This window comes from Nothoprocta perdicaria, unplaced genomic scaffold, assembly GCF_003342845.1.
Source record: "Nothoprocta perdicaria isolate Ctin4 unplaced genomic scaffold, notPer1 scaffold_8, whole genome shotgun sequence".
In the NCBI taxonomy this organism is placed as follows: Eukaryota; Metazoa; Chordata; class Aves; order Tinamiformes; family Tinamidae; genus Nothoprocta; species Nothoprocta perdicaria.
In genome coordinates this window covers 9,001,205-9,026,746 of record NW_020456087.1, presented here as the reverse complement: position 1 = coordinate 9,026,746, position 25,542 = coordinate 9,001,205, and the positions used below count along the sequence as shown (strand labels likewise).

The window sequence follows — 25,542 nt, the reverse complement described above, 5'->3', positions numbered from 1 at the left end:
GACAGGGCTGGGTCACATGTGGGGACAGGGACACGCGTGGGGACATGGACACGCGTGGGAACAGGGACACGCGTGGGGACGGGCTGTGGGGCAGGCCTGGGCCACCAGGCGGTGCCAGGGATAGGGCCACGAGGGTGGGCTTGGACAAGGGGCAGGGATGGGGACATGGCTGGAGGTGGGATTGGGGATGGGTTGGGATTGGAGATGGGTTGGGATCGGGGTTGGGATCGGGGATGGGGCTGGGCTCCCTGCAGCCCCAGTGTCCAGGGTGACAGGTCCCTGCTGTGGGTCTGCGGTCCCCACGAGCCCTGGAGCGGAGCAGGTGCCTGGGTGCTCCCCGGTGGGTGCCGTGGTGCCCCCAGCCGTGGCTCACCAGGGAGCTCCCAAGGCGGCTGGCAGCAGTGGGGGCCCTGGGAGCCGATGCAGGGACACTCGTGAGTTCACGTGGCATTTGGACCCCAAACATCTCCCGTGTCRCTTGTGTGCTGTAGATGGGGCAAGAGGCGGCGTCAGCACTGGGTCATGCACAGAGCTGGGCTGGAGCCCGGCCTTACAGACCGCCCCTGCACACCCCCAGTTCGGTGTCATCCACAATTTGACAAGAGCGCAGTCCGGCCCGTTGCTGAGGAAAAGTGTCAGGCTAGCATCAGCCCTTGGCTGACACATATGTGTGTTTCCATCTGCAGAGGCTGCTGCAATAAACCCTTCTGCTGCTGCTGCGTTCAACATACAAAATTGCCATCGAGACTTCCTGGCGAATCACACCCAGGCAAAATACCTTCCACGGGTCTGTGCCGGGCCAGGCGGGAGGTGCCTGGTTCGGTTCTGCCTCCGACACGGCGCCACGCTGGACACGTGCGGTTCCCCGCTGCAGTGAAGCTGATAACGCTGCAGTGAAGCTGATAACACTGCAATCGGCCCCTGAAAGGACCTTCCCCTTTTGGCAACTGCAGGGCACTTGATAGCTCAGCTGTGTTGTCTGATTCCTGGTATTTAAAAGGAGCCATTTAAAAGCAAAAGGTGTGGTATTGTGGGCTCTTCCTCAACTCTTCATTTGAAGTTAGGTGGCTGCAGGAAGGCTCTGCTAATGGTCTTCCTGCCCACCTGGAAAAATCCCAGGATGAGGATGGCTAACCTTGATAATCTCGCTCTAAGCCCCAGCAAGTGGGATATTACACTATTTGAAAAGAGCAGGGAGGTCACCTCACAGCTGCAAGCAGGGAAACAAGTCCATAGGAAAGCCCCATTCCTCAGGTGTGATCCACGTGCTGGAAGGATTGTGAGTCCTGAGCTGCCTTCTGCTTCCTGCCTAGATCCAGGTGGGCAACTGTCACTGACAGAAAACCCAGAGAAGCTATTGCAGAACCTGGGAAGTAGCCTGGGATGGAGATAAAAGGCCGTCTGGCAAGCAGGCATCTCTCAAGGAGCCAAGMTGAGATTACGCATGCAGCCTTAATTTAGCCATTGCTTAATATTTGAATGCTATATTGTGATTTTCAAAGTAGTCTGCTAATGTAAATGTGTAACAAATATCCTTGGAATAAAAGRAAAAAAAAAAAAGAATGTTGAAGAAAAATCAATAGGATGTAGTCCCTGAAGCTTTGAAGAYGTGCTGACAGCTTTAAAAAAAGGCAACTGAGCCAGAGCAGCCCTGCCAGGAATTCCTCTGCTATTGGTCTTTTGAGGGCTAATATCCTTGAACAAGACCACCAGATGTCAACTGCTTTTAACCACAGCCTCCTGCCTACCGAGTGGATAAAACAAGCATCACTGTGTTAATATTAAATATGTGGAGGCAAATTAGACCAAGCATTAGGAATGGCACGAGCCGCCGGATTTTGTGTTGCTCCGGGGAGATTCCACCTGCCCCCACATCTCCAGCACATAGCACATTGTAAACAGGGCCCCGGGGCGGGAAGGTTATTCCCACACCGAGGTGAGGACATGAATTTATCAGCTGTGAGAGCTGCCAGCTCCCATGGCTGTACAATGTTTATGAGATTATGCAAAAAGTATGATGCTAAATTTTGCCAATTTTCTTGCATTGTTCCATTTCCCAACTACTGCCTACAGCGCAGATTGCATGTGGCAGGCAGCCAAAACGCACCCATGCCCCTGTGCCTGGGACATTAGAAACATCTGGGGCTCTTTAGCGAAGGTTGAGGCGCACACCCAGCAGCATCTTCCTCTCCCGCAACCTGGCTTGCTTTATCCCGGGATATTTGTGCCGCCTGAAGACCCGTGCGCCATGGTGGGTTCCCAGTGAGGTTCTGGGGCCAAGTTGGAGCTTCCCGACCCTCTCCAGGTGGTGCTTGGTGCCCCCGGAGCGGGTCCTGCAGGGTGGCACTGCAGGTGGCACGCAAATGTGGCTGCGCAGAGCGCTCTGCTCCGGGGAGCTGCTCCTCTGCAGGCGCCAGAGCCACATTCCCTCAGCAGCCTCCTCGCTGCGCTGCCCTGGGGGACAGGGGACAGGCGTCACCCCGGGGCGCCAGGCACAGCCCGGCAGCCACATTCCCCTGTTTTGGCATGGGGAAGCCTAAGGGAACCGCGGGGCTGGGCAGGGCTGCCTGGAAGGAGACGTGTCCACGATGCCACCRACTCTGCGGGCAGCACCAGYGGCCCTGCCTGTCCGCCTTGGCCCGCGGCTCTTGGGCACCAGCGCTCGGCCGCCGGCTCCAAGGTGTCTGCAAGCCGGGAGGCAGCAGGAGCGGCGAGGCAGGTGCCCGGAGCAGCRGGAGCGGGTGCGAGCCCCCCTGCGCCACCATCTGCATATTCAGCAGTCGTTTCCCGCTGGTTGGCTGCCCAGGGCATTCCTGCTCCCTCTTTAAAGGCCCTGAGCGCAGAGGGAGGTGGTGCTGGGAGCCTGGATTCCTCAGCCCAGGATGCGGAGCCAGCAAGTGCAGGTGAGTGCTGCATCCTGCTGGGGCAGGGACACGAGGCAGCTCTCCCTGGAAACGCGGCTATAGCAGCTCTTCTTGTATAGCAGCTCTTCTTCTGAGTAGCTTCTTCTTGTTCCTTGGTCTCTTCCTGCAGTTAGGAGGAGCCTAGGTGTCTTTGTAGTGTTTGGAAGCTAGTCCTGGTGAAGGTGGGCAGCAGGAGTCTGGAGCAGAGTGCACGGCTGCAGCGGGGAAAGGGACCTGCTGCTCCCGGGAGCAACTTGCCTGGGGCAGGACCTCCTGGGACGGCACTTTTGGGCAGGCTTAGTGCAATCTCCTGTGCTGATGAGAGTCTATTGCCTTCATTTTGGCGGGTAGAGAGCTTCAGGGTAAGGAGCTGGTGAGCTCCCTGTCCTTGCTTTTGAGCGTGGGCGAGATAAGGAATCGTGAAAGAGCAAAGTGCCAGCAAAGGTGTTTGTCACCAGCAAAGTGCTACGTCAAAAAGTGAGGCCCWGGGATCAGCTGTCTTGTGCCCCATCTGTGGGGAAAGCCTTCAGGATGGATGATGTGCATAAATATATTGCTTTTGCTGCTTGGTGATGCTGGAAGCAGCTGAAGGACTGGAGAAGCAGTCCAGAATCAGGGGGTGACCTCCAGACCTGCAGCCACCCCATCCGTGCTCCGCTCTGTCCGGCAGCACGATGGACACGGCRGGAAGCCCTGGATGAACGGAGCAGGGTGGGAAACCTGGCGAGTCCTTYGGAAAACCTCCTAAGCCTTTACGCTTCCTGAGAGTCAGCAAAACAGCTGATACACTTTGGCTAGCCTTGTAAAATGTGTGAGAATGTGTTTAAAAAAAAAGAGAGATTTAAATCAACAGTGGCCCCTCTCCAGGGTGTGGGGCAGTTTTCTGCCCTCTCRCTGTGGAGGTTCAGGGAGGATTCAGAGAGGCATCACAGAGAAGGGGGAAAGAAAGAAACTCGGTGATATTGAAATTAGGACTGTGTAACATGGCAGAGACAAATCTTAGATCTACGCTGCAGTGATAAAGAATGATGTGTAGTTTAGGAAAGGCAGCATTACACTTGGAAAAACTGTCTGGAATAGAGGGCTATTCTGAAAGAAAAAAAAAAAAAAAAGAAACAAAACTGATGAAAACCAGTGAAAGGAAACACATTTTTTGCAGTGTTGTTACCCTCTGGACTCACTGTGATCATGTGGGTAGGAGATTAGTAGTGTTGAAAAGTGTCAGACAGTTCTGTGTATAGAAAAAAAAAGAGTCTCAGATATTAAAGATGGATTAAAGATGTCTGGAAATGAAATATAACGCCTTCTTCTAGGATGCAAAGCTACCGCTAATTAATGTGTTTTAGGAAGGATCATCCCATGGGAATAATTATTCCGTAATCGCTCCGTTTATGAGGTTTTGCTCCTTCTCCAGCGAAGCCGCCAGCACAAGGGAGAGGAGCAGGTGGATCTCTGCCAGGAGTCAGCCTGACAATTCCCAAGCCGCTGGCTGCTGGCTCCGGGGTTCATCCTCATCCCCGGTAATCCCGCAGCCCCGTGCCTGTTATTTTGTGCTCTAACCACCACCGAGGAGCTCCACGCCGYGTTAGCCTGAGCATCCCCTGTGTCCTGCCAGGGAGAGGTCACGTGGCAGCGGCTCCGGAGCCCCTGGAAGCGTTGGCCGCGCTGTGCCCGTCCCACCAGCCTGCTGTGGCCCCAAGGAGGGACGTGTTGGGCTGGCAAGCCCTGCTGCCCGTCTCGGTGTCCCCGGGGCTCTGCTGGCAGGGGCTGGGGGCTGCCGCAGGGACCAGGCGCTGCACCCGGGCGCAGCCGTGTCACGGAGCCGGAGAGCAGAGCTCGCGCTCACAGACACGGGTCCCTCTGCTGCCGTGTGGGGCTGAGGGATGCCCGGGGGGCAGAGCGACCAGGAGCCCTGTGTCTCTCCCTGCAGCTCTCAGACAGCGAGTGCTGCCCGCTGAGGACGCGGGTGCTCTGTGCACAGCTCCTGCCAAAGCCCAGGAGCACCTGAAGCACCTCGGCCCGAGTGTGTGAGGAAGCAGCTCTGCTCACGCCCCTGCACTGCAGGCCACGAGCCTACCAGGACGTCTAAGGTGCTCCCCATTTCTGCTCGTCTGTCTCAGCACTCACKTGCCTCGCATGCACCGCTAGGCTCCCAATACATGTGTGTTACTACTTGTATTTTAATACTAACGCAGTGTTTTTGAAGAAGGTCTGGCCAAGGTGCAGCAAGACAGGGTGCCTCTGGAGGGGCCATCCCTAGTGCTGAGGGTGCTCCGAGCAGCGCCACTGTCCCGGGTGCCGCTGGCCACGCAGGAAGCAGCTCATCCAGAGCTCATCCAACGACCTCCCACACGCTCACTTGTTTTGCAGTGGCTGGAGCTTTTTGCACGTGTCATTCCCTGAAACAGCTCTTCATGGGTGTGAAGGGCTGCTGTCCTAGCTCTGCCATTTCTGCTCTTCCTTCCGCTCCACATCTCTAGCCAGCAGGAATACCAAACGTCCAGGGAGCCTGCCAGCCCCTCCGGCCCCCATCGGAAATGATCCCAACCCTGCTGCGGGTCAGCAATCCGGTCTTCAGAGGGAAAGAGGACACAATGGATGACAGGACTGCCTCTGAACAGGGTGGGATCCATGCCACATCAGGGCATGGCCAGGGGTTGAAAAAGGAGCCCTGTTTACATAGAGACTCTTTGCTGCCTTCTCCCASTGCATCCCTGATATCCCATCTCCTCAGCCACACAGTGGTTAACAGGGGCCTGGATCCTCACATCCTTTTACCTTCCTCCCAGCTGGTTGCTCTGCCCCGGGACTATGGGGATGATGTGTCTCCTGGGCAAGGAGAGCAAGCCCTGGCTCTCCCTGGGCACTGTGCCCTGCGTCCCTCGCCTCGTGCCAACGACAGAGAGCAGCTCTCCRACGAGCACCTCCGAGCCAAGCGGGCCAGGGTGGAGAGCATCATCCAAGGCATGAACCTCCCACCAAACGCCCCGACGTGGGACAGCAGCGGGGCGAGAGGTGGCGGACACGACCTGGAGAGGGGCCGGGAGACACCTCGGGAGAGCAAGAGGAAGCCGAGGCTGCCCCTGCAGCAGCAGCAGAGCCATGGCGGGGACCGAGAGGCCATCGCGGGCGCCTGCAGCTCCCGGGCAGAGAGCTGCCAGCAGCTCAGGGAGCAGCTCCTCACCTTGGAGCAGCAGCTGCGGCAGCTCCAGGAGAGGTTCCTCCAGTTCTGTGACCCCGGAGAGGCTGCTCACGAGCAGSAAGGGACGGAGCAGGCACATCCAGCACGTGGAGCGGCTGCAGGCAGACCGGGCCAGGGTGGCGCGGCCGAGGCCGGTGACACGCTCCAGAGGCAGGTCTGGAGGAGCRCCCCGGAGGCGGCAGAGGCTGAGGAAGCCACAGGCAGCACGGGGGGCCCGTCCTCGCAGGCCACGCTGCTCTCGGAGACGCTGAAGCTCGAGCTGGCCGCAGCGACGGCTCGCGTGGTGGATTCCGTTCTGGAGGCCGCGTGGCCGAAGGCGGCCGGCCGCCTCCCGCAGCGGCACCGCAGCCTCCCCGTGCCCGCGGAGGGAGCCAGGAGGGAGCACTTGGCTTCTGGGAAATGCAGGAAACAGCTTCCCGAGCCTCCCCACAAGGATGTGCCGGATTCCCCCGGGGGAGCCCAGGCTGAGGCTCTGTCAGGAGCTTCAGAGAAGAGCCCAGACTCTCACCCTGGCCCTGTAGGTTCAAGGGGGCTGAGAAAACCCTGCCAGGTCGCTGGTGTTGGCTACCCGCTGGGCACGACAGGCCCTGCTCAGGACAGCCAGCAACTCGGCCAGCTGCGGGGCTGCAGCCAGCACGGCCCCTGGGGCAGCAGCTCCCACGGGAGCCCTTCTGCTGCGGAGCGGGGTCCCCCGGAGCCCCTCGACCTGCACTGGGGAGCCATCAAACTGAGGTCACCGGTCGTGAGGCAGCAGCAGCTGCCCGTGCCCGTGAGCCCTGCCCGCGCAGACAGCCTGGCGCTGCTGCCCGCGGCCAGGGCTGGCGGCCGGGAGCCGCACGATGGGGCACCCTTCCCCTCCGTCCACATATCCTTTGGAGGTGCTGGGGGATGCTGGCAGTGGGAGGTGCCGGGAGGCACTGCTGGCCTCCCACGCATGCTCTGGAGCGAGGGGCGCTCTGGGCTATCTACACAACTTTGGGGGCTCCCCGCAGGACCCTTCYGTGTAGGGTCAAGAAGCAACTCGGCAGGCAGCATCCATGTGCTGAGCTGAGCCCAGGCCTGGGCCCTGCTCCAGGGGCAGCATGTGGGGGTCTCCCAGCCTGGCTGTGTGTCCYGCTCCTCCTGCAGGCTTACCGGGACACGGCTTGGCCAGAAACAACAGGCCTCGCGTGCCGAATGCCCTGTTGTTTCTGGCAGCCACGACATGCCTGGCCAGCGCTGCCCCTCAGCCCTGCCTCTCCTCCCCACACGGCTGCCTGCAGACTGTGGAGGGGCACTGATGCTCTTCAGACTAGCTAGGTGCCATAAAATAGCACAGAATAGAAGTCAGGAGCTCCCACGCCTATTTTGATGGTGGACCCATGATCCTACCCACGGAGTCGATGTCTCAGAAATCCCTGTTCCCATGAGCCTGGCATGGCATTCGACCCTGGTTTCTCCGGGATGCCAAAGGGAGCAGTGTTCCTCACCAACCACAGTGCCATTACCAGGCGAGGGAGAAGCCATTGCCGCAAGCAAAAGCCCAGGGAAGGTGCCCCTGCCAGCCTGACAGGCTGTGGGSAGACTTTCCTTGACTCTGAGGTACATCCAGGAGGCGCTGAGCCCTGGGCACCTGAAGAAGGCCAAGCTGATGTTCTTCTTCACCCGCTACCCCAGTTCCACCCTGCTCAAGAGCTACTTCCTCGATGTGCAGGTAAATCTGCCCCACACGGGGCTGCTCCCGGGCAGGAGCCGCTCACGCGGGCGCTCAACCAGCCCAGGGCTAGGGGGGCTCTCCCACCCGCACCCACACACCTCAGCCACGTCTTGGGCACGGGGGATGTCCACATGTATTTGCTTTGCAAAAATGTGTTTTTTTCTGTGTGCGTGCCTGTGTTTTACCCCCCTGGGTCGGTGGGGAAGGGGCTTGCCTGACGGTTGTTCTCCCGGTCCCACCACTTGCAGTTCAGCCGCTGCATCACCTCCCAGCTCATCAAGTGGTTCAGCAACTTCCGCGAGTTCTACTACATCCAGGTGGAGAAGTTCGCGCGGCAGGCGCTGCTGGAGGGCGCTGCGGATGCCGGGGCGCTGAGGGTCTCGCGGGACTCGGAGCTCTTCCGCGCGCTCAACACGCACTACAACAAGGGGAACGACTTTGAGGTGAGAAGGGGCAGCTGTGGGGCAGAGCCCGGGCGAACCAGCCCGCTTGTGGGGAATGGGGACCGCTACAGCACTCTTATCTGGGGAGGGAGCAGCTCCAGCCCCAGATTTGCTGCTGACTGAAACCACAGAGGTGGCAAGAGGAAGATGGTCCAACCCGTGTCAGCCCTGTGGTGCCTGTAACTACTTCCTTTCTCTTTCAGCGTGGCCTTTAATGACTTTAGGGCACAAGAAGGGCATGAGCTCTGGTAACTCTGCCTTGTTCCTCACAGCAGCCAGGGAGGCAAGAGGACCGAATGTATGGTACCTGAAAGGCAAGCCCTGGCTTCAGGAAGGGTCAGGCCTTCTGCACCTTCCTGTCCTATGCCAGTGGGATGAGCGGGTGGGAAGTGTCCCCAAAACAATATAAGGATTTCCTAGTGTTCTCTGCTGATGAGCATCTCTGATTTTCCTGCTTTGGAGGGAGGGTTCCCCTCTGCAGTGACCACATTTCAGGGGTGACTGGCCGTTCTGGTGGGCCAAATCCCTCTGCAAAGCCTGCAACACTCTGAAGGCACTCTCTGAGGGCACAGATCCGGCAAGTGCCCAGAGGCACTTCGAGGAAAATCAGGGGCACGCCAGGACAACCTAGGATCTTCTGGTCCTCTGAAACTGCAGTGGGTAATAGAGAGGGCAGCTCATGTTCCTATGGAGAGATGCACTCAGGGACAGGAGCTCGAAGGACCATGGGGCTGGGCCCTGTGCAGGAGAACCTGAGCTGACCCTCAAGAGGGAGGCGGCAGGGCTGAGGTGTGTGGTGGCTGGGAACCACCATCGCCTCCCGCTGTCTCCACCGTCTCCTGTCTTCCCAGCCTCCCACCGTCTCCACAGCCTCCCGCTATCCGCTGTGTCTCCGCAGGTCCCYGCGCGCTTCCTGGAGGTGGCCAGCCTGACCCTGCAGGAATTCTTCAGCGCCGTCAGGGCGGGCAAGGACTCCGACCCCTCCTGGAAGAAGCCCATTTACAAGATCATTTCAAAGCTGGATAGTGACATTCCAGAAGCGTTTAAATCTTCTGGCTGCTCTCAGGACCTGCTCCRGAGCTGAATCTCCATGAAGGTGGCCTGGGGCCTCTGGAATACTGTACAAGAGGGCCGGGGGCAGGGGAGAGGCTGGTTGTGCTGAGTACAGCCGGGATGCCGCTTGTGCAGTGGATTCAGCACCCAACTGTGTTCAGCACCCAACAGACTATCTGGAGTCTGGGCTATAGCATGGTCTCCTTGGGCGAGGTCTGTTAGGATTTTAGGCAGTCCAGGTGCCAGGATTTTCAGGCTGTATGTTTTGCTCYGCTGCTCAAACCCAGCAAGGTCTCATGCCATGGAGGGGACAGACGGGAATTAGGTCATTAGGCTGGAGCCTGGGGGATCCCGTCTCCGCCTGGCCCTGTCCTCGCCTTCTCCGTGACCCTGGGCAAGGGTCCTTCCCGCTCCGTCTGGAGGGCTGCAGGCCAGGACACACAGCCTTTCTGTCTGCAAAGCCTAGCAGTGGGCAGCTTTCTTGGCACAGCTGCCCCATGTCCTGTGCTCAGTTCAGCTGCACTCCTGGGTCTCTGTCCAGATATAACATGCCAACGTCCAAAGAAAACATTTGGTGAATTCCAGCACTACAAGCACTCCATGAGGATGGTTAACCCTGTCTTGGAGATATAAAAGTGCTTCTTATTGACAACCTCCTCCTCCGGGCCTGCAGTGGCATCTGCATCTGCACGGTGCTGCATGGGGGCCATGCATGTCATATGGGACCCCAGCCCCATGCCCCTGTGCCCTTTTTAATACCAGGCTATCCGTGCTGCTGCTGCGCTGGACCACGCGCAGCCCGTAGGAATGAGCACGGCGGTTCCTCAGCGCGAGCCCGGAGATGATGCCGCTAGCTCTGGAGCACGGGACACCCCGGCCACGAGGCAGGTGGACGTAGCCCCCCGGCAGGCCCACGCGGAGGCTCKGCCCTCGTGTGGCCCCATTGCAGCCCCAGCCCGGGCGGCCCTAGGTGGGCGCACGCAGAGCCCGAGATGCTCGTGTCGCGAGCGCGGCCCGGGACACGGCTCTCTGCGCTCCCCGCAGCACCATTTCCCGTTGGGATCTGGCTCCGTGTGCAGTCGGGCACCCTCCACGTGGGTGCCGGGCTGCAGAGATCTGTTGCTGCTCAAGATGTGCCCCTGAGCAGCTCCTGGGTTGCATGGACACGGGCAGGGTAGCTCCCTTTTCTGCCTCCGAACTTTAGCTACAGACCCTGTTTCTATAGAAGTGAAAAAACAAAGACTTTTTCTTATGCGTGACCAGAACCAAGTGGCCACTTGTACACCAGGTGACCCTTGGTGATGTGGTTCGCAGGACAGGCGCTGCAGTCCCRGCGGGAAGCACCGTGGGGAGGAAGTGTGCTGTACGGAGAGGACGAAGCTCCTGGGAAAGCTGCCCGAGGAAGGCATGGCAAGGGCAGGGACACATAACCAATACCAACAGCTACACCTCAGCGCAGAGGAGAGGATGGAGAGGAGCTCGGGATGTTTTCTCCAGGCGATACCCAGGGTTACACTCGAGCACCGTAAGCTGCACGGGATGGGGAACTCCAGGCTCCAGCATCCGATGAGAGCAGGGATGCGCTGCACACAGGCAGCGGGTTTTCAGTTTTAAGGGAATGTGTGATAACCAAATATGAGGCTGGGATGGTGCCTATCAAGTAGGGGCAGATTTACTGTGGTACTTGCTCTTGYGAGAGTGGTGAGCTGGAGTTCCTGCTTGTGTCCTTAAGCTAATTTCTTGAAGTTTGTAAATCTTACAACCCTAGCTTTAAAATTACTCAATCCATTTAAAAATAAATGCACAATTTAAATTAGCACTTCACCTCCTTAGAGACTTATTGGGTAACTTTCTCTCTAAAGCTTTGGCCTGGGAATTTTTTTGATTATTTTGGGAAAAGATTCGCTTGTAGCCAGGGGCTTATTCCTCCTGCCAATGCTCTTGCAGAGCTGAGCAGTCTAACCTTGTGCTCACCTAAACCCATTGTGTCCCCCAAGGCTTCCCAGCCCTGTTCCTGCTGGGTTCCTGACAGGCTGTCAGGAGAGGCAGGCAAAGCTGTTCTGGGTACCTGGTACACGACGGCCACGAGGAGCATCAGAAAGGTGGCTGAGCAGCAGAGGAATGCACATCCTGAAGGTTGGGGGCTCCAGATTCACATGTAGGTCATCTGGGGAAGGGGTCTTGGAAGGAAACATTGGTTTGYCCTGCAGGCAATAACTACCTCAGAGCCCAAGTAATGCAGCTGGTTCCCTGGCAGAAAACAAAACTACCACCMCTGGAAAAAGAGGTGGCAGCCTGTCCCAAGCAATGCACTAATAAAGGCTTTTGGTTGCAGCTACACAGCTGGGGCGTGGGAGATATCATAGAATGCCGAAGGTTGGAAGGGACCTCAGAGGTCATCGAGTCCAACCCCCCTGCTCACACAGGGTCACCTAGAGCACGTGGCACAGGGCTGCATCCAAGCGGGTTTTAAAGATCTCCAAAGAAGGAGACTCCACCACCTCTCTGGGCAGCCTGTTCCAGTGCTTTGTCACCCTCACAGTGAAGAAATGCTTCCTTAAGTTCCTGTGGAACTTCCGATGCTTCAGTTTGAAGCCATTTCCTCTAGTCCTATCCCTGCCCACCACTGAAAAGAGGCCACCCCCCTCCTCCTCACTGCCTCCCTTGAGGTATTTATACACGCTGATCAGGTTCCCCCTCAGCCTCCTCTTCTCCAGGCTGAACAGACCCAGCTCTCTCAGCCTCTGCTCATAGGGCAGATGTTCCAGGCCCCTGATCATCCTCGTAGCCCTGCGCTGGACTCTCTCCAGCAGCTCCACATCCCTCTTGTACTGGGGAGCCCAGAACTGGACGCAGTACTCCAGATGTGGCCTCACCAGGGCTGAGTAGAGGGGGATGATCACTTCCCTCGACCTGCTGGAGACGCTTTTCTTAATGCACCCCAGGATCCCGTTGGCCTTCTTGGCCACCAGGGCACACTGCTGCCTCATGGTCAACTTGTCGTCCACCATGACACCCAGGTCCCTCTCTGYGGGGCTGCTCTCCAGCAGGTCCACCCCTAATCTGTACTGGTGTCCAGGGTTATTCCTCCCCAAGTGCAGGACCCTGCACTTGCCCCTGTTGAACCTCATGAGGTTTCTCGCYGCCCAGTCCTCCAGTCTGTCCAGGTCCCTCTGGATGGCAGCACAGCCCTCAGGGCTATCAGCTACTCCACCCAGTTTGGTATCATCGGCAAACTTGCTGAGGGAGCACTCCAGCCCTTCATCCAGGTCGTTAATGAATAAGTTGAACAGGACCGGACCGAGAACTGACCCCTGGGGGAYACCACTAAGTACAGGCCTCCAGCTGGACTCCGCACCACTGACAACCACTCTCTGCACCCTGCCATCGAGCCAATTCCTAATCCACCTCCCCGTCCACACATCTATCCCACACCTTYGGAGCTTGCCCAGGAGGATGCTGTGAGGGACAGTGTCAAAAGCCTTGCTCAAATCCAGATAGATGACATCCACCGCTCTGCCCTCATCTATCCAKATAGATAYTCCTTYGTAGAAGGTGATCAGGTTAGTCAAGCAGGATTTCCCCTTGCTGAATCCATGCTGGCTACTCCTGAGCACCTTCTTCTCYTCCATGTGTCTGGAGAGAGCAGMCAGGATGAGCTGCTCCATCACTTTCCCGGGGATGGAGGTGAGGCTCACCGGCCTGTAGTTACTCRGGTCCTCCTTCTTGCCTTTTTTGAAGACCGGACCACATCCTATTGGAGCAATACTTTCCTGAACAGGGCCTACGAAACAAGTCCTGTGCATGCACAGCCCCTGAGGGAGCAGCTTCTTGCCCAGCTGATTCGCTTTCTTCTGTTAATACAYAGGTTCCTGGTGCCAATAAAACTGGAGTGAGGGGGGCTGAGGGCAGGGCAAGGCCAGGGAATTGGGAGAAAGCAGCACAACCCATGGGTCCCAGGGGGTGCTGGGGGCACCTGGGGTTACTCTTGGGATGAAGCAGTCCAATGCCCAAGAGAAACAGGGCATGAACTCATAAGAAATCTGAGTTTCACTGGTTGTGCTGTTCAGACGATGGCCTATATTCCAGCAGTGCCCAAAATACAGCAGAGTGTTTGAACGCAGACTAACGGGCGCCAATCCCAGGCAGCTTTCTAGTGACAAAGCGTGTACCCTTGGGGGGCTGAGGGAGAAGGAGGAGGTGCTACCCACACAGCAGCCATGAGCCACCTCCTGCATCACTGAAGTTGCTTCATTGTTTTCCAGCAATTGTCCTAGGAAGCAATTGTGCTCACCTGCTGCTGACTCCAACTCATCTGCCCTAAAAATCCCTTCTTTGCCTGTCCTAATGTCTGTGGTATGCACAAAAAAACCCCACAGACATCACTAGCCATCTCCTCTAGGAACAAGTCTTCAGAGCTATCCCGTAATATTTCCAATTACATCCATACTCTATCCACGCTCCATCCACAGCAACATAACCGCCCCCATAGCTAAACAASATAGTTCATAGCAAAGATTGACTGCTAAGCAAAAAAGCCCAAACCAAAACAAACAAGAAAAAAAGAGTTTTCCTGACTCCAGGCTGTCAAGTGTCTTGTGGTAGCCAAAAGAGGGAGATGTATCCACGTTCACTAAGCTTAACGGCCTTAGAGCCGTTAAGAATACAGCTAATTAGAGCTTGAGAAAGGTTCTCCTGCATGTTGAGGCAGTGCGGTGTGAGTAATGGTTTGGGGAGGAAACTCTGAGAAGCAGTAAAACAGCTCTGCTTTTCCTTTTCTGCTGCCAGTGGTTCGGTCATGTCTGCAGTGGCCGAGCCAGTCCTGGAGGCTCCCAGGTCAAATAAGATGCTCTTGAACGGGAGCTTCCTTCAGATATGGGTATCGGGAACAGCAGCTCCTTTCAGGCCAACGTCCCACGGTGAACCAGGGGCCATGCTCATGAGACCTCAGCAGCATTTGCCGCCCCAAGCACACGCTGGGAGGACACATCAACCCAGGCTGCAGTAAGAAATACCACATCTGGGAGACCCATGGTCACTGTTCAGCTGGAGCGGCGCCTCCTTCCCCCGGCCGCCCTGCGTGGCAGACCTGGTCACGCCGCTTTCCAGACACRACCCCCTTCGTGGGGGCAACAAAAACTCAGGAGAAGCACCCCAAGGACGAAACTCCCCGCGAGTGCTTCCGGACAGAGCAGGGAGCAGAGCAGTGCACCCGCTCGAGTGCCTCGGCCGCTKCCCCCGCCTTGGTCCCACTTAGTCGCCGTTCCTCTTAAACCTGCTCTCCTGAGGAGCCTGCCCTTCTCCTTCCGCAGTGCCACCCAGTTTCTCCCTCATACAACCTTCCAGCCCACCCGAGGTACAGGTGCCCTTATCCCATCAGGGCCAAGCRCTCTTCCTAGCTGTGCTATTCCCATAAACGGGCACCCCAAACACCTTCTGGGGCTGTTTCCCATGGCTACTATTTAAGTGCAGCAACAAGCCCAGTCTGCACAAGCCAAACCAGCAGCTTCCCAGGTGCTGCTTGCTGCTCTGGCACCCACAGCTGTTATTACTGACTGCCACGAGATAAACAGGGGTGTTCGCACAGGCCGGCACTTCTCACTGACAYGATTATTTCTCTCGGAGCAATCATGTAAAATATTAAGAAACTACGAGCAAGGGAAACTGAAAAGCTTGAAGCAGAGCATGAGAAAGAGTAGATAGAGCAAAATAGTTGCAACTCCTTTTTTTTTTTTTAAAAAAAGCTTTTACTGGATTTCCCAAAGCACTTATGTAGGAAGTTCGCAACTTCACCCAAAGTACATAAATTATAAAAAAAAAAAAAAAGAAGAAAAAAAAGTATTGCTTTTAAAACTGGCTTAGGTGAAATATCCAAGAACATATATATTCACAAAAGTATGTATGTACGCATAGTACACAAAAGTATATATAATATATACGTGTATCCACACATACAATCCTGAGTTGGTTCTCAGAGCATAAACAAAGCAACTAAACGGTCAGTCCCTCTCCATTTCTAACTTGCAGCCATGCAAACACAAAACGGGAAGGAACAAGGACAAGCTCTGAAACCACCAGGGTCAAGGGCAAGGTGGGGACCCCCTGTCACGGACATGGGCATCTCCTGTGTTCCCATACCTGGCAGCTCAGTCTGTGTTCAAGCAAAAGCAATTACCAAGGCTCCTTCTAAATACATCACTCCAGGAACAGCAGGTATAGGTACAAAAGCAGTGCAGAAATGACACTTAWAATTGTGCTCTCTCATGTCGAAGAACCTTTACAAAGCAGAACACAGCCCAGTCATGTTTACAAATGTCATGTTTAGAAAACACCGGTGATCGTTAAGGCCAAACAGGAGAAAAGTCTTATTTCCGTTTTGAGACTCCATGGCCCAGAGCTTTTCAGTTTTAATTTGAATTCATTTATCTATAGGGGGGAAGGTGGTATCCTGAGCATAGTACTTCAATGGTAGGAAAGGATGTTGTGGCAMACTTTTTGCTCCAGTGTCCTCTTCAAGAACTTGGCCAATAACCTGCAACCCCAGCAGCCCATGGTGAACAACTGCTGCTGTTACTGCTCGGGTGAAAAGTCCTTCGGGGTATTTTTCTTTATCATGTTGCCACTTCAAGTAGCCCATTACTCTGCAACTATTTCTAACCCTTGAGTTTCAAAGGAATCCCATCACCATTTCTGGCTAAACTTTTAATAAACCATCCTATCCAGAAGTCCATATCAAYCTCTTTGTAAGAACTGTCAAGAATGTGGCCCGGTCAAGGGACAGGTCTGGTGTGAACAGGACCTAGAAGGGCAGCAGCACTCGGACAGCACCTGGCAGAGGAAACGTCACCTCCATGAGGAACGTCAGGTAACCCACCTCRGCCTCCGGAGCTGTAGAAAGCCAGGCCAAAGGAGGACTGTTYGATCTGCAGGCAAACCTTCTATTTCAGGAGCTTCAGAGAGCTTTAAATATTAATTGCAATAAAGGAGTGACATCACTCAACTCACCCATGTGTTAGCACTTAACTGGAGACGTGTCTGTTGGACACTGTGCTCCAAGGCTGCTCAGCTGCTTGCACAAGCATTTGCTGAACCTGCTATGCAGTTAGATCCCGGCTGCAATGCTTTCTGAACCTGCAGCGCCAAGGAAATCAGGTAACAAAAATGTTTGCAGATCTGAAGCATATGAATTAGATGCTTGCTTTTCATTTTTAGATGAGGTCATTTCACACTGGAAAGAATTAGCTTCTGAACAGCAGGGTTTGAACAGCTACTGTGGAGAAGACTGCAATGGCACAGAGTATCTGATAAGCTGTATTTAGTGCTGAAGGACTTGTTGTCATGTGAACTCTCCAGTAACCGGGACCAAACTGCAGGATCCCCTTTCCCCGAGTTGTTCTAAGCTCCTTCCCACAGAGCAGTGCTGCATAATTCAGCTGAAGAGAGCACCTGCGCCCTCAAGCACACTGAGAAACAGCAGCATCCCACCCTATTCCCTGTTGGCATCCTACAGTCTATATACACCAGAACGCTCCCTATAAATCCCACCAGCTCCTGAAAGTACCGCTTTCAAAGGCCACCACACAGGTCTACCACCATTTGCCTCCAAACAAACTCACTAGTTAAGCAAAACGTTYTAGCTTTCGGCTGTGTCATAAGCCACAAGGCAACATTCACGTGGGAAAAGCCCAACCGTGGTGCTGAAGCTCTGCTGCTTCCTGCCTAGCAAAGAAGGAGACCGAGGGCAGCCAGCAAGGCCGGCAGGTCCCACCACAGGATCCTGCCCCTCTGGATACTGTACGGCCTGTACCACCAGCCACAACGAACCACCCCACCGCGCTTTCCGTGGAAGAAGCTGTTTTCTGGGGCAGCATCATCACTGATCTCCTGCAAAGCAGCTCCTCTTTGCAAACGTTGGAACCGGCGTGGAAGGAAGGTGCTGAAAGCAGTGTCACATCCCCAAGGTCTTTCCTGTAAAACTACTGGCCCTTGGGACATGCTGCAGTGAGCCCAGGAGCTTGTGACGGACACGTTTGGAAAGCTCAGGTCCTCAGCTCACCAGAGTGTTGCTCATAAACCTCCTGGGGTCAGTTTAACTGGCTTTATCCAGTACATTACTGAACGGTCRTGTGTTCACAGGTGCTTACTGTTTTTTTCTACTGAAAGTAAACCACTGAGTTAAGTGCACTGCAGCACACACTGGAGGCTAATGTTAAAAAAGGATTCCGAGATATACAAAATAACAGTAATTAAGCTGGAAGAGGGACGTGCAAGCAGAGTACGACAAACAATCCCCCTCTAACAAGCAACGTACCCCCACTCCAATCCTATACAAGAAAAAAATGCATAGAATAGCCCTAAACCCTGGCACCATTTAAAGAGGTGCTGAAATTAACAGGAAGGTGGGGTTTATGCAGAAATCTCCCCAGCGTCTGCCAGTTTTGCCTTCTGACACCTAAACAGAACTGGAGGAATGCAGGGAAAATTCCCTGTCCTGACGGCTCATTCTGTCCTGTGAGGATTTGATGCTATCGAGACGAGTGGCCACACCGCAGCTCTGGACAGCCAGCGTGCCCCAGCACACAAATCCATAGCAGAGAGTAGAGAACTACCCTTCACTAGGCTGCATCCCGTGGAAGACACGGCWTGCCCCAGCCCCTTTGCAAATGGAAAAGCACGGATGCATGAGGGTAAATCCCAAGATAAYGATCACGTTCAATAGTCTATGAAAAGGTGAAGGTGACGTGTATCTTAGCTCTAACGAATCCTATGCTCTCCAGGTCTATATGACTTAATATTGTTTCCTCCCCCCCGCCATCTCTGCTGCAATAATCGAAGACTGGACTAAAATTTGAAAAATARAAGTGCAGAAGGCCCTGGATGTTGTTCCCAGAGCTGTGTTGGCAGGAACTAATCCAGTTGGAGAACTGAACATAAAGACACCTAATTTCAGCATCGCACATTTACTTAAGTTGTATATAAGRTACATAAGAGGTGCAGCACACATTTGCTCACGACCTGTGCTACAGAGTGAAGAAAAATAAAAGGGGGGAGGGAATCATTCAGTTTAATTACCATAAAAATAAAAAATCTCTGATATATCTAAGATAACAAGCAGCCTCCACAGTTGTAAAAGGATTTCCTTGATCTTGACGCATGMAGACAAAGACAAATTTAGACAATGGAACTGCCAAAATAGACTACAGAAGGAAAATTAGTAAGTAAAACAAGAAATAACTCACTATGTAACTAATCTKCTCTTAGAAAAAGAGTCCCGTGCAAATACAGTTGCCTCATTACCAACCTTGGACTATATATCACTTCTGCAGATTTATAAATAACATCTATATCTTAAGTTCTGTTTCACTGAGAATAAAAAAAAATAAAAAAAATCTTAAAATATCCATGCCAGCAACAACATAGCTAATGAACTACTTTTTTTTTTTTTTTTTTTTTTTTTTAAATTTTCACCAAAAAGGTCAGATACTGATAGGAAATGTCTGGATGAAGCAAGAAATTTCACCAGGTTCCCCGAGAACGAGGAGAGCTGTGTTTAGCTAGCACAGACACTGTTGGGATAGTTCCCTCCCAGACCCTCTAACCGCATGTGAGCACTAACCACCGAGGCACCGCAACAGAGCACAGCGCARGACGGCCCTCGAGAGAGGAATTTCCAGGACAACTGTGGCTTTACAAAAACAAGTCAAGACTGATTTAGTTTCAGAAATCAATAAGTTATCGGAGCAGAGCATGGAGTGGCAAAGCAATACGGTCTCAGTATTTTCTGATTTAGCAAAATGCAGCAGTTTGAACATCAAGTCGCTCATTTCCTTCAACACAGCACCTCAAGTCAAGTTCAGAAGGAGGCATGGACTCCATGGGAGGGTTTTTATCTGATGGAAAGCAGCAATCTTCTTGTCCCTCCCAGCTAGTAGCAATGCCAGGGCCACCTGGACCTCCACCAGCAGGAGCAAAACTTCTGCAGCCCAGCACTGAACACAACTGATAGAGGAGTTGGCATGGAGAAATATTAACCCCTGGTGGTCAGAAGTTTCATCAATCCCCCAAGCTTGCTCAGAGCCCAACAGTCACTTCTGTTTTACCCAGCTGAATTCAGCTTTTCAGATTTTTATGCTACTCCAAGGATGACTTCAAGTAGGAGATGCMGAGGAGCACTGTTGGCATGTGACTAGCAAAGCAGCCTACTCACCACGTTAGCATCTCTCCTGACTAAAAGGAATCTGAATGTTCCCCTCAGGTTGCATCTGAAACACATATATACTGCAATGAGATTGAAGCAGGCACACTTCTAAGCAACAGCGAGGAAGTTCATACCCAAATTTACCTCAGGATCTACTTCAGCCATACAGCAGGTTCTCAACGCCTGCTAGGAAAAGGGGAGATCCCAAACTTTATATTCCTAGTAAAGAAATAGGTAGATTGTAAAGTCTTTGGAAAAGGGTATTCGTGTTTCTCCTTCAGTATCAAATRCCTACAGCAAATCTGCACTGATCATGAATAAATTGTGCATCGATTCAAAATTATTCTCAAGTTTTTATTAGTTCTTCAAAGGTATTTCTTTGTGAGAGCCCTTGGTGGTGTCCCTGATCAGCCTCAAGTCCTGAAGTTCCTTAGCTGGAACAAAGTTTTTCTTCTTTGTAAAATCCCATGGAAACAGTTAGTTTGTTTTTGTCCATAGCTGAGATTCCCACGATGATGATGATGAGTTTAAAACATTGTGTGTCTTAAYACATGATTGTTAATGGCGGTAAAGAGTCCTTCTAGCCTCAACTGCATTTGCAGCTACTAATTCATGTACTGTTTCTATCCGATGTCATCTCAGGTGAGATCTGATCTCACAGCTCTTATGAGCAAGTGTTGTCTCTTCAAAAATGAAATAGCAAAAACCCACTCATAGTGATTACTTAAAATGATTTACCTTGAAATTAAATTGAAAGTAAGTTTACTGTTGTGATTTCAACATTTATTCATACTTTTTTTCATTCAAAGGGAAAAAAACACAGGGAAGAAGATTTCAAAAGAATTTTTTTTCTTGATAGAATTATCCTAAAGACTTTACAATCCAAAAGCAGTGACTAGCATGTTAAATTCTGTTTTCCATTAGATGTCAATAGCTGTCAAGATTTTATTACCAAGATTTAAGAAAGTATTTAATTTTGATGTCTCTCTTTAAGACAGCATTAAGATCTTTAYGTAGCATGCAGGCTCAATGGAGTGCATATCTTGACTGTGCCCTGCAAATGATATTCCAAAGAACAGTTCAGTGTTAAGCCCTGAATGTTTTTCCAYGGAAAAGTGGACTTTTCCTTTCATGAAGTAAAAGTTAATGGTTTAAAAACGTATTAGGCAATACGAAACCACAAGAATTTAATTATAGTGGAAACTATTTCAAACTTTTTCCAGTTTAATCCTCATGTGAAGTCCATGCTTTAGTGCCATCTGGTTGTCATTATACAAAAATCTTCATTTCTGTGCAATATATTAAAGACGACAATGAGATCTGCTACTAGAAGAGTTGATCCATTCATGTCTTCTACAAAGAAAGATTTTGGCTACCTCATTTCAAAGGAAATGGAAAAATAAGCACCTAGAAGAATACCATTAAGGGCTGATCACTTGCACAGATGTTCTGAGCACCCACAGATGAATAATAAATGGAAACAGTGCAGGTGTTTAATCAGTAAAGATGTGCTTCYATGCTTCTAATAATAATTTGGTATTGCCAAAACCTACATGCATGAAGACTGTCACTCGCATCAACAACAGAGACCAAACAAATTCCATTTTTACTATGTATCAGATAGACCAAAACGGAATAAAAGGATAATAATTAGGTACTTTCTAGGATCCAAAGCATCAACATACTGTGTTTGTACCAAATGAAGTCACTGTCTGCATTACCTACCTGTCAAAAGGATACAGATCAATTATGGAAATATATTTTGTCCCATTACACAAATACAATGGAAGTAGAAGGAGAAATACTGGAGTGTTTCACATTCCAAAAGACAACCTTAGAGAAAGATCTGCTCCAAAACAGATTTGAGGCTTCCACAAGCCAGAAAAATGTAAGAAATGACAAAATGTGCTATTTTCTTCCACGTGGCTTTGGAATGTTTCACATTCAACTTTTAAATCCTAATTTTAAAGAGACAAGAGATTCCCAAGTAGAAACCTAATATAGAACAGAAAAAAACACAGACTTTTTTTTTTCCAGACATTTTTGGTAGTCTTGCCATTTTTGGAATCTTGCTTGCTGGTTTTTATTTTGTTTGGTAACAGCACTTGCGCTTACCTGGTTTAAATAAAACCATGACCTGAGGAGCATATTCTGCTTCCAAACAGTACAAATAACCTAGAAAGTGATAATCCACCTAAAGGAARTATTAAGTCACTACCGATTGTCCACTCTATGCACATTAGAAAGTGAATATTCAAGACTGTTGCAGATCCTGTACAATGCAAATTTAGAAGTGGTAGAAAGACAAAGCAATTACTGGAACATATCACTGATATGAAGTAGTTCCACCATGAAAAGAGATTAATCTTCAAACAGATATCAGAATAATCACCCACTGTTCCACTACAGAGCTGTAAGATTCTGACTCTCATCTGTAGAAACAGGTGAACAGCAGAAAATTATTTTTACTCAGTTTTCATGGGAATATTGAAGACTGTTCTAGTGGCTCAAAGTACAGTATAAAAAGAATTATGCAGTTCGTGTTTCAAATTCTAGAGAATTTATGATCTTTCTCTTCTCATTTCTACTGTTAAGAAAATTAAGTATGATCAAACTTGCACCTTGTTATGAAAACTTAAATTACATTTTATCTACTTACAATAAGTGGTGCAGATGGGTCACCTCAAATGAGGAGTCCATCTCTGCTCCTCTTTATCCCAGAGATTGCAGGCTGTCCTGGATATGGTTTGACCCCAAATCATCTCTTGATCTCAAATTCCATACTGAAGTCTTGTTTCCCAGAAATAATCTGGGAAACAATAAGTAATGAAGAGAAGTATACACAAAAAAGAACAATCTACTCATTGGTCCTTGACCTCCTGAGGCTGCAGTCCACACATGCCTTCCACATGCAATGAAAATGTTCAGCACTGCTTCCACTTTCCAGCTCCGGTGTCCCAAGTTACAATAACCAAAAACACAGTTCCTGGGTTTCTGTTCAGTTAAACCACAGTTAACTAGATGCACACTGCCAAATACATTAGAAGCTTCACAACAAAAAGGACACTTCGTCCCCATCTGCGATCAACAACCTCTTCTTTCAGGTTTTGAGTTTTGTTCAGTCTTGTGTGAGTTTTCATAATATTACGGACAGCAACGTTGCTAACAAAATGGCTCAAGATGCKACCAAAAATCTGTCTAATAGGCATGAAAATATCCACAATGAAATTTGCATTAAGTAGTGAATCGGTATTTACAAAGAGTAGTTTTTTTCGGGTAACAAAACCCATTCTGATCACAACAAGCTCTTGCACAAGCTAAAGTACTTCATTCCTTTCTTAAAGRATCTCAGAGTCAACAGTGAAGTCCTAAATCAGAGGAAAAAAACAAAAACAAAACAACAACAACAACAATAAAAAACCCAAACCCAGATATTATCTCAAAAGGTCRTCTTTTCTCTGATTTATAAGCACATTAATGCCAAAGACTATTCTTCTGCAAAAATTATGCTTTTTAATATAACTTAAAATTCCCRATTCCTCATAAATGTCATCCATCCAACAACTGGGTTAGATGTGGGTTTTAGGGGTGCAGCTTAACAAATCTGTTTCAGCACAACATTAAAACTCAAATTTTCAATTCAACCTTTCCACCGAAACAACAACTGAAATCCTAGTCATTCAGAGATCAAAAGGCTTCAGAAAAATAGCTAAAACGATGCCTTACARATTAGCAGTTACAGCAAAATATTGTTCACCAATAGACAGGTTAAGGGACAGAGTTAGCTAATAATGAACAGGGGTTTACCAGAGGTGACTGAAGCAAATCCCCCAAATACCAAACCCTACCTGATGGATGARAAAGGAAAGTCTAACAGGCACCAGTGCCAGTTCTTCCCTTGTACAGCCAGGGAACTAAAAATGGAAGGAAAATGATCTACCCATGTTGATGCAAATATTTAAGGAAATAACGGCATTTCTAAATCTGATACAATGTTCTACGCTATAACATTACTCCTGTTATACTACAGTCAGATCACTGTGCTTAATGAGAAATCCTACAGCAAAACATATGAGATGACTGAAGATGACAACTAAGTTTATTCATAGACCAGCAGCATCTCTTTGCTTTTTATAAACATCCATGGGCTGCATGTTCCCTTGTAAAAAACACATTGACTCTCCTATGTAAATAGTTTCAATACTCTTACAAAGCAGAGGGTCTTGAGAAAAATGGAACTCTTACAAACAATGGTAATTTATACAAAATACTCTTTTACAATCAATTTTGCTGAGGAGGAAGCAGTTAAATTATGCAGCAGCTGATTTTTATTCATGTTTCATGTGTAAATGTGACGTACTGAACACWGTCCAATCTCAAGTGAAAACAATGACACACATGGTCAAAGGTGAATCATCACCTGACAGAGGCGGAGGCTTATTTTACTATTTAGCTATCAGTGAAAGTCAGTAATTTTATGTTCAGTGCTGCGAGACTGTAGCCCCAACAGCTGTGAGCAGATGATGATTAAGATTTAAATCAGGATCAAGTCCTATTACATGCCAGAGTGAAAGATTTTCCAGATAAAAGAAGCAATCACCAATCACTAACCTCTGACGATTAACCAAGCACGACATCACCAGACACTCTCAGYTCTCCAGAAACAATCACCAATTTCTTACTTTTGCTCCATTTTTTCCCCCCACTCCTTGAAGGACTAAAATATGTGGAATCTGTTGCAAGTGGTAGCTCTGGCATCATTTTCTGAGACTTACTTCCCATCATTCAGATGAAGACTGACCTACCTKCTAGACACTCAAGGCAACTGAAACAGAGTGCTGAATGATTTTAGGTACTACCAAAATGACTAATATCAGGTATCAGGCACACAGGCAGAAAAATCAAMCAACTTCAGCCTGACAGTCTGCAACAGTATGTCTATAACCAAAGTTCTGTTCTAAATTTGAAAATTGGTACATTTTCTCTATTATTAGAATAAGTACAACTCTGCGTATTCACTATCTTCCTTTAATTGTATGTTTACCACAGAAAGAAATTTAGTGGGACCTCTTTTTTTCAATGAGATCTTTTCCAAATTGGTAGAAAGAGTAGACATAGCGATGATCTTTGTCACATAGGATCCATTTTCATACTCCAGAAATATTACTTACCATAGAAAGGAAGCATACCCAAAGCACAGTCAAAACAACAATCGGGAAACGCCAGGAACCCATAACAATGGCTAGGCACAAGAACTCAGATTTGGTTATGGACAACTCATGATAGACTGAAAGYCATTCTACACATACATGATGGAGCACTTTCTTTGAGGTGAACTCACTTATCTCCACAACAGTACACAAGGTCTCCAGTTTCCTAAAAACAGACACATAATAGTATGCTTGCACACACACACACAAAAAAAGCAAATTTATTACTTTTTGTTTTAAAAATGCTGTGTTCAAAAAGTTTGTTTTTCTAATATTAAGTATGACACAAATTCAGATACTCCTCTCTTTTGCAAARGATCTGTCATCATGCATCACAAATCGAGAAATGTCAAACAAACTGAAACACACCAGAATGGTAAAACAAACAAACAAAAACCTTCAAACAAACAAACAAACAAAAAACCCCCCCCCACCACTACATTCATTAGTACCACGGCTCTCCTGTAACTGCATAAACGACAATCACATCAGTATTTGCTTATTAATCAACTTAGAAGTAAACTGCAATGTAATCACTCAGTAGAGCAACAAAAAAAAAAAAATAGAAAAGTGGAAACTCAAGACTTCGTTTTCTCCTGGTAAGAAAGATCAGTAGAAATATTTCATTCAACCAATAACAGAACAATTATCTCCAGATGTAAACACCTTGCCTTCTTATGACACTGCCAACACAAGATATTTGCTTCAAAACCTGAAAGGACAAAGAATCCAAGACTTCATTGCCAAAGCTGTGAGGGTGTGCAAAAGTGGTATGCCAGCATATCTAAAGAACACCACTGTTCGTAGTGTGGACAGTTTATCATTCAGTCATTTGTC

General features: G+C 50.2%; 1 protein-coding gene across 1 annotated transcript; it reads left to right on the top strand.

Annotated features, from left to right (window-relative positions):
• Positions 1-5,440: 5,440 nt before the first annotated feature.
• Positions 5,441-9,328, top strand: PROX2 (prospero homeobox 2). The gene is made up of 4 exons (XM_026051717.1): positions 5,441-6,970; positions 7,691-7,798; positions 8,050-8,244; positions 9,143-9,328. The coding sequence occupies exons 1-4, from the start codon at positions 5,441-5,443 to the stop codon at positions 9,326-9,328; spliced, it is 2,019 nt and encodes a 672-aa protein (XP_025907502.1).
• Positions 9,329-25,542: the final 16,214 nt, after the last annotated feature.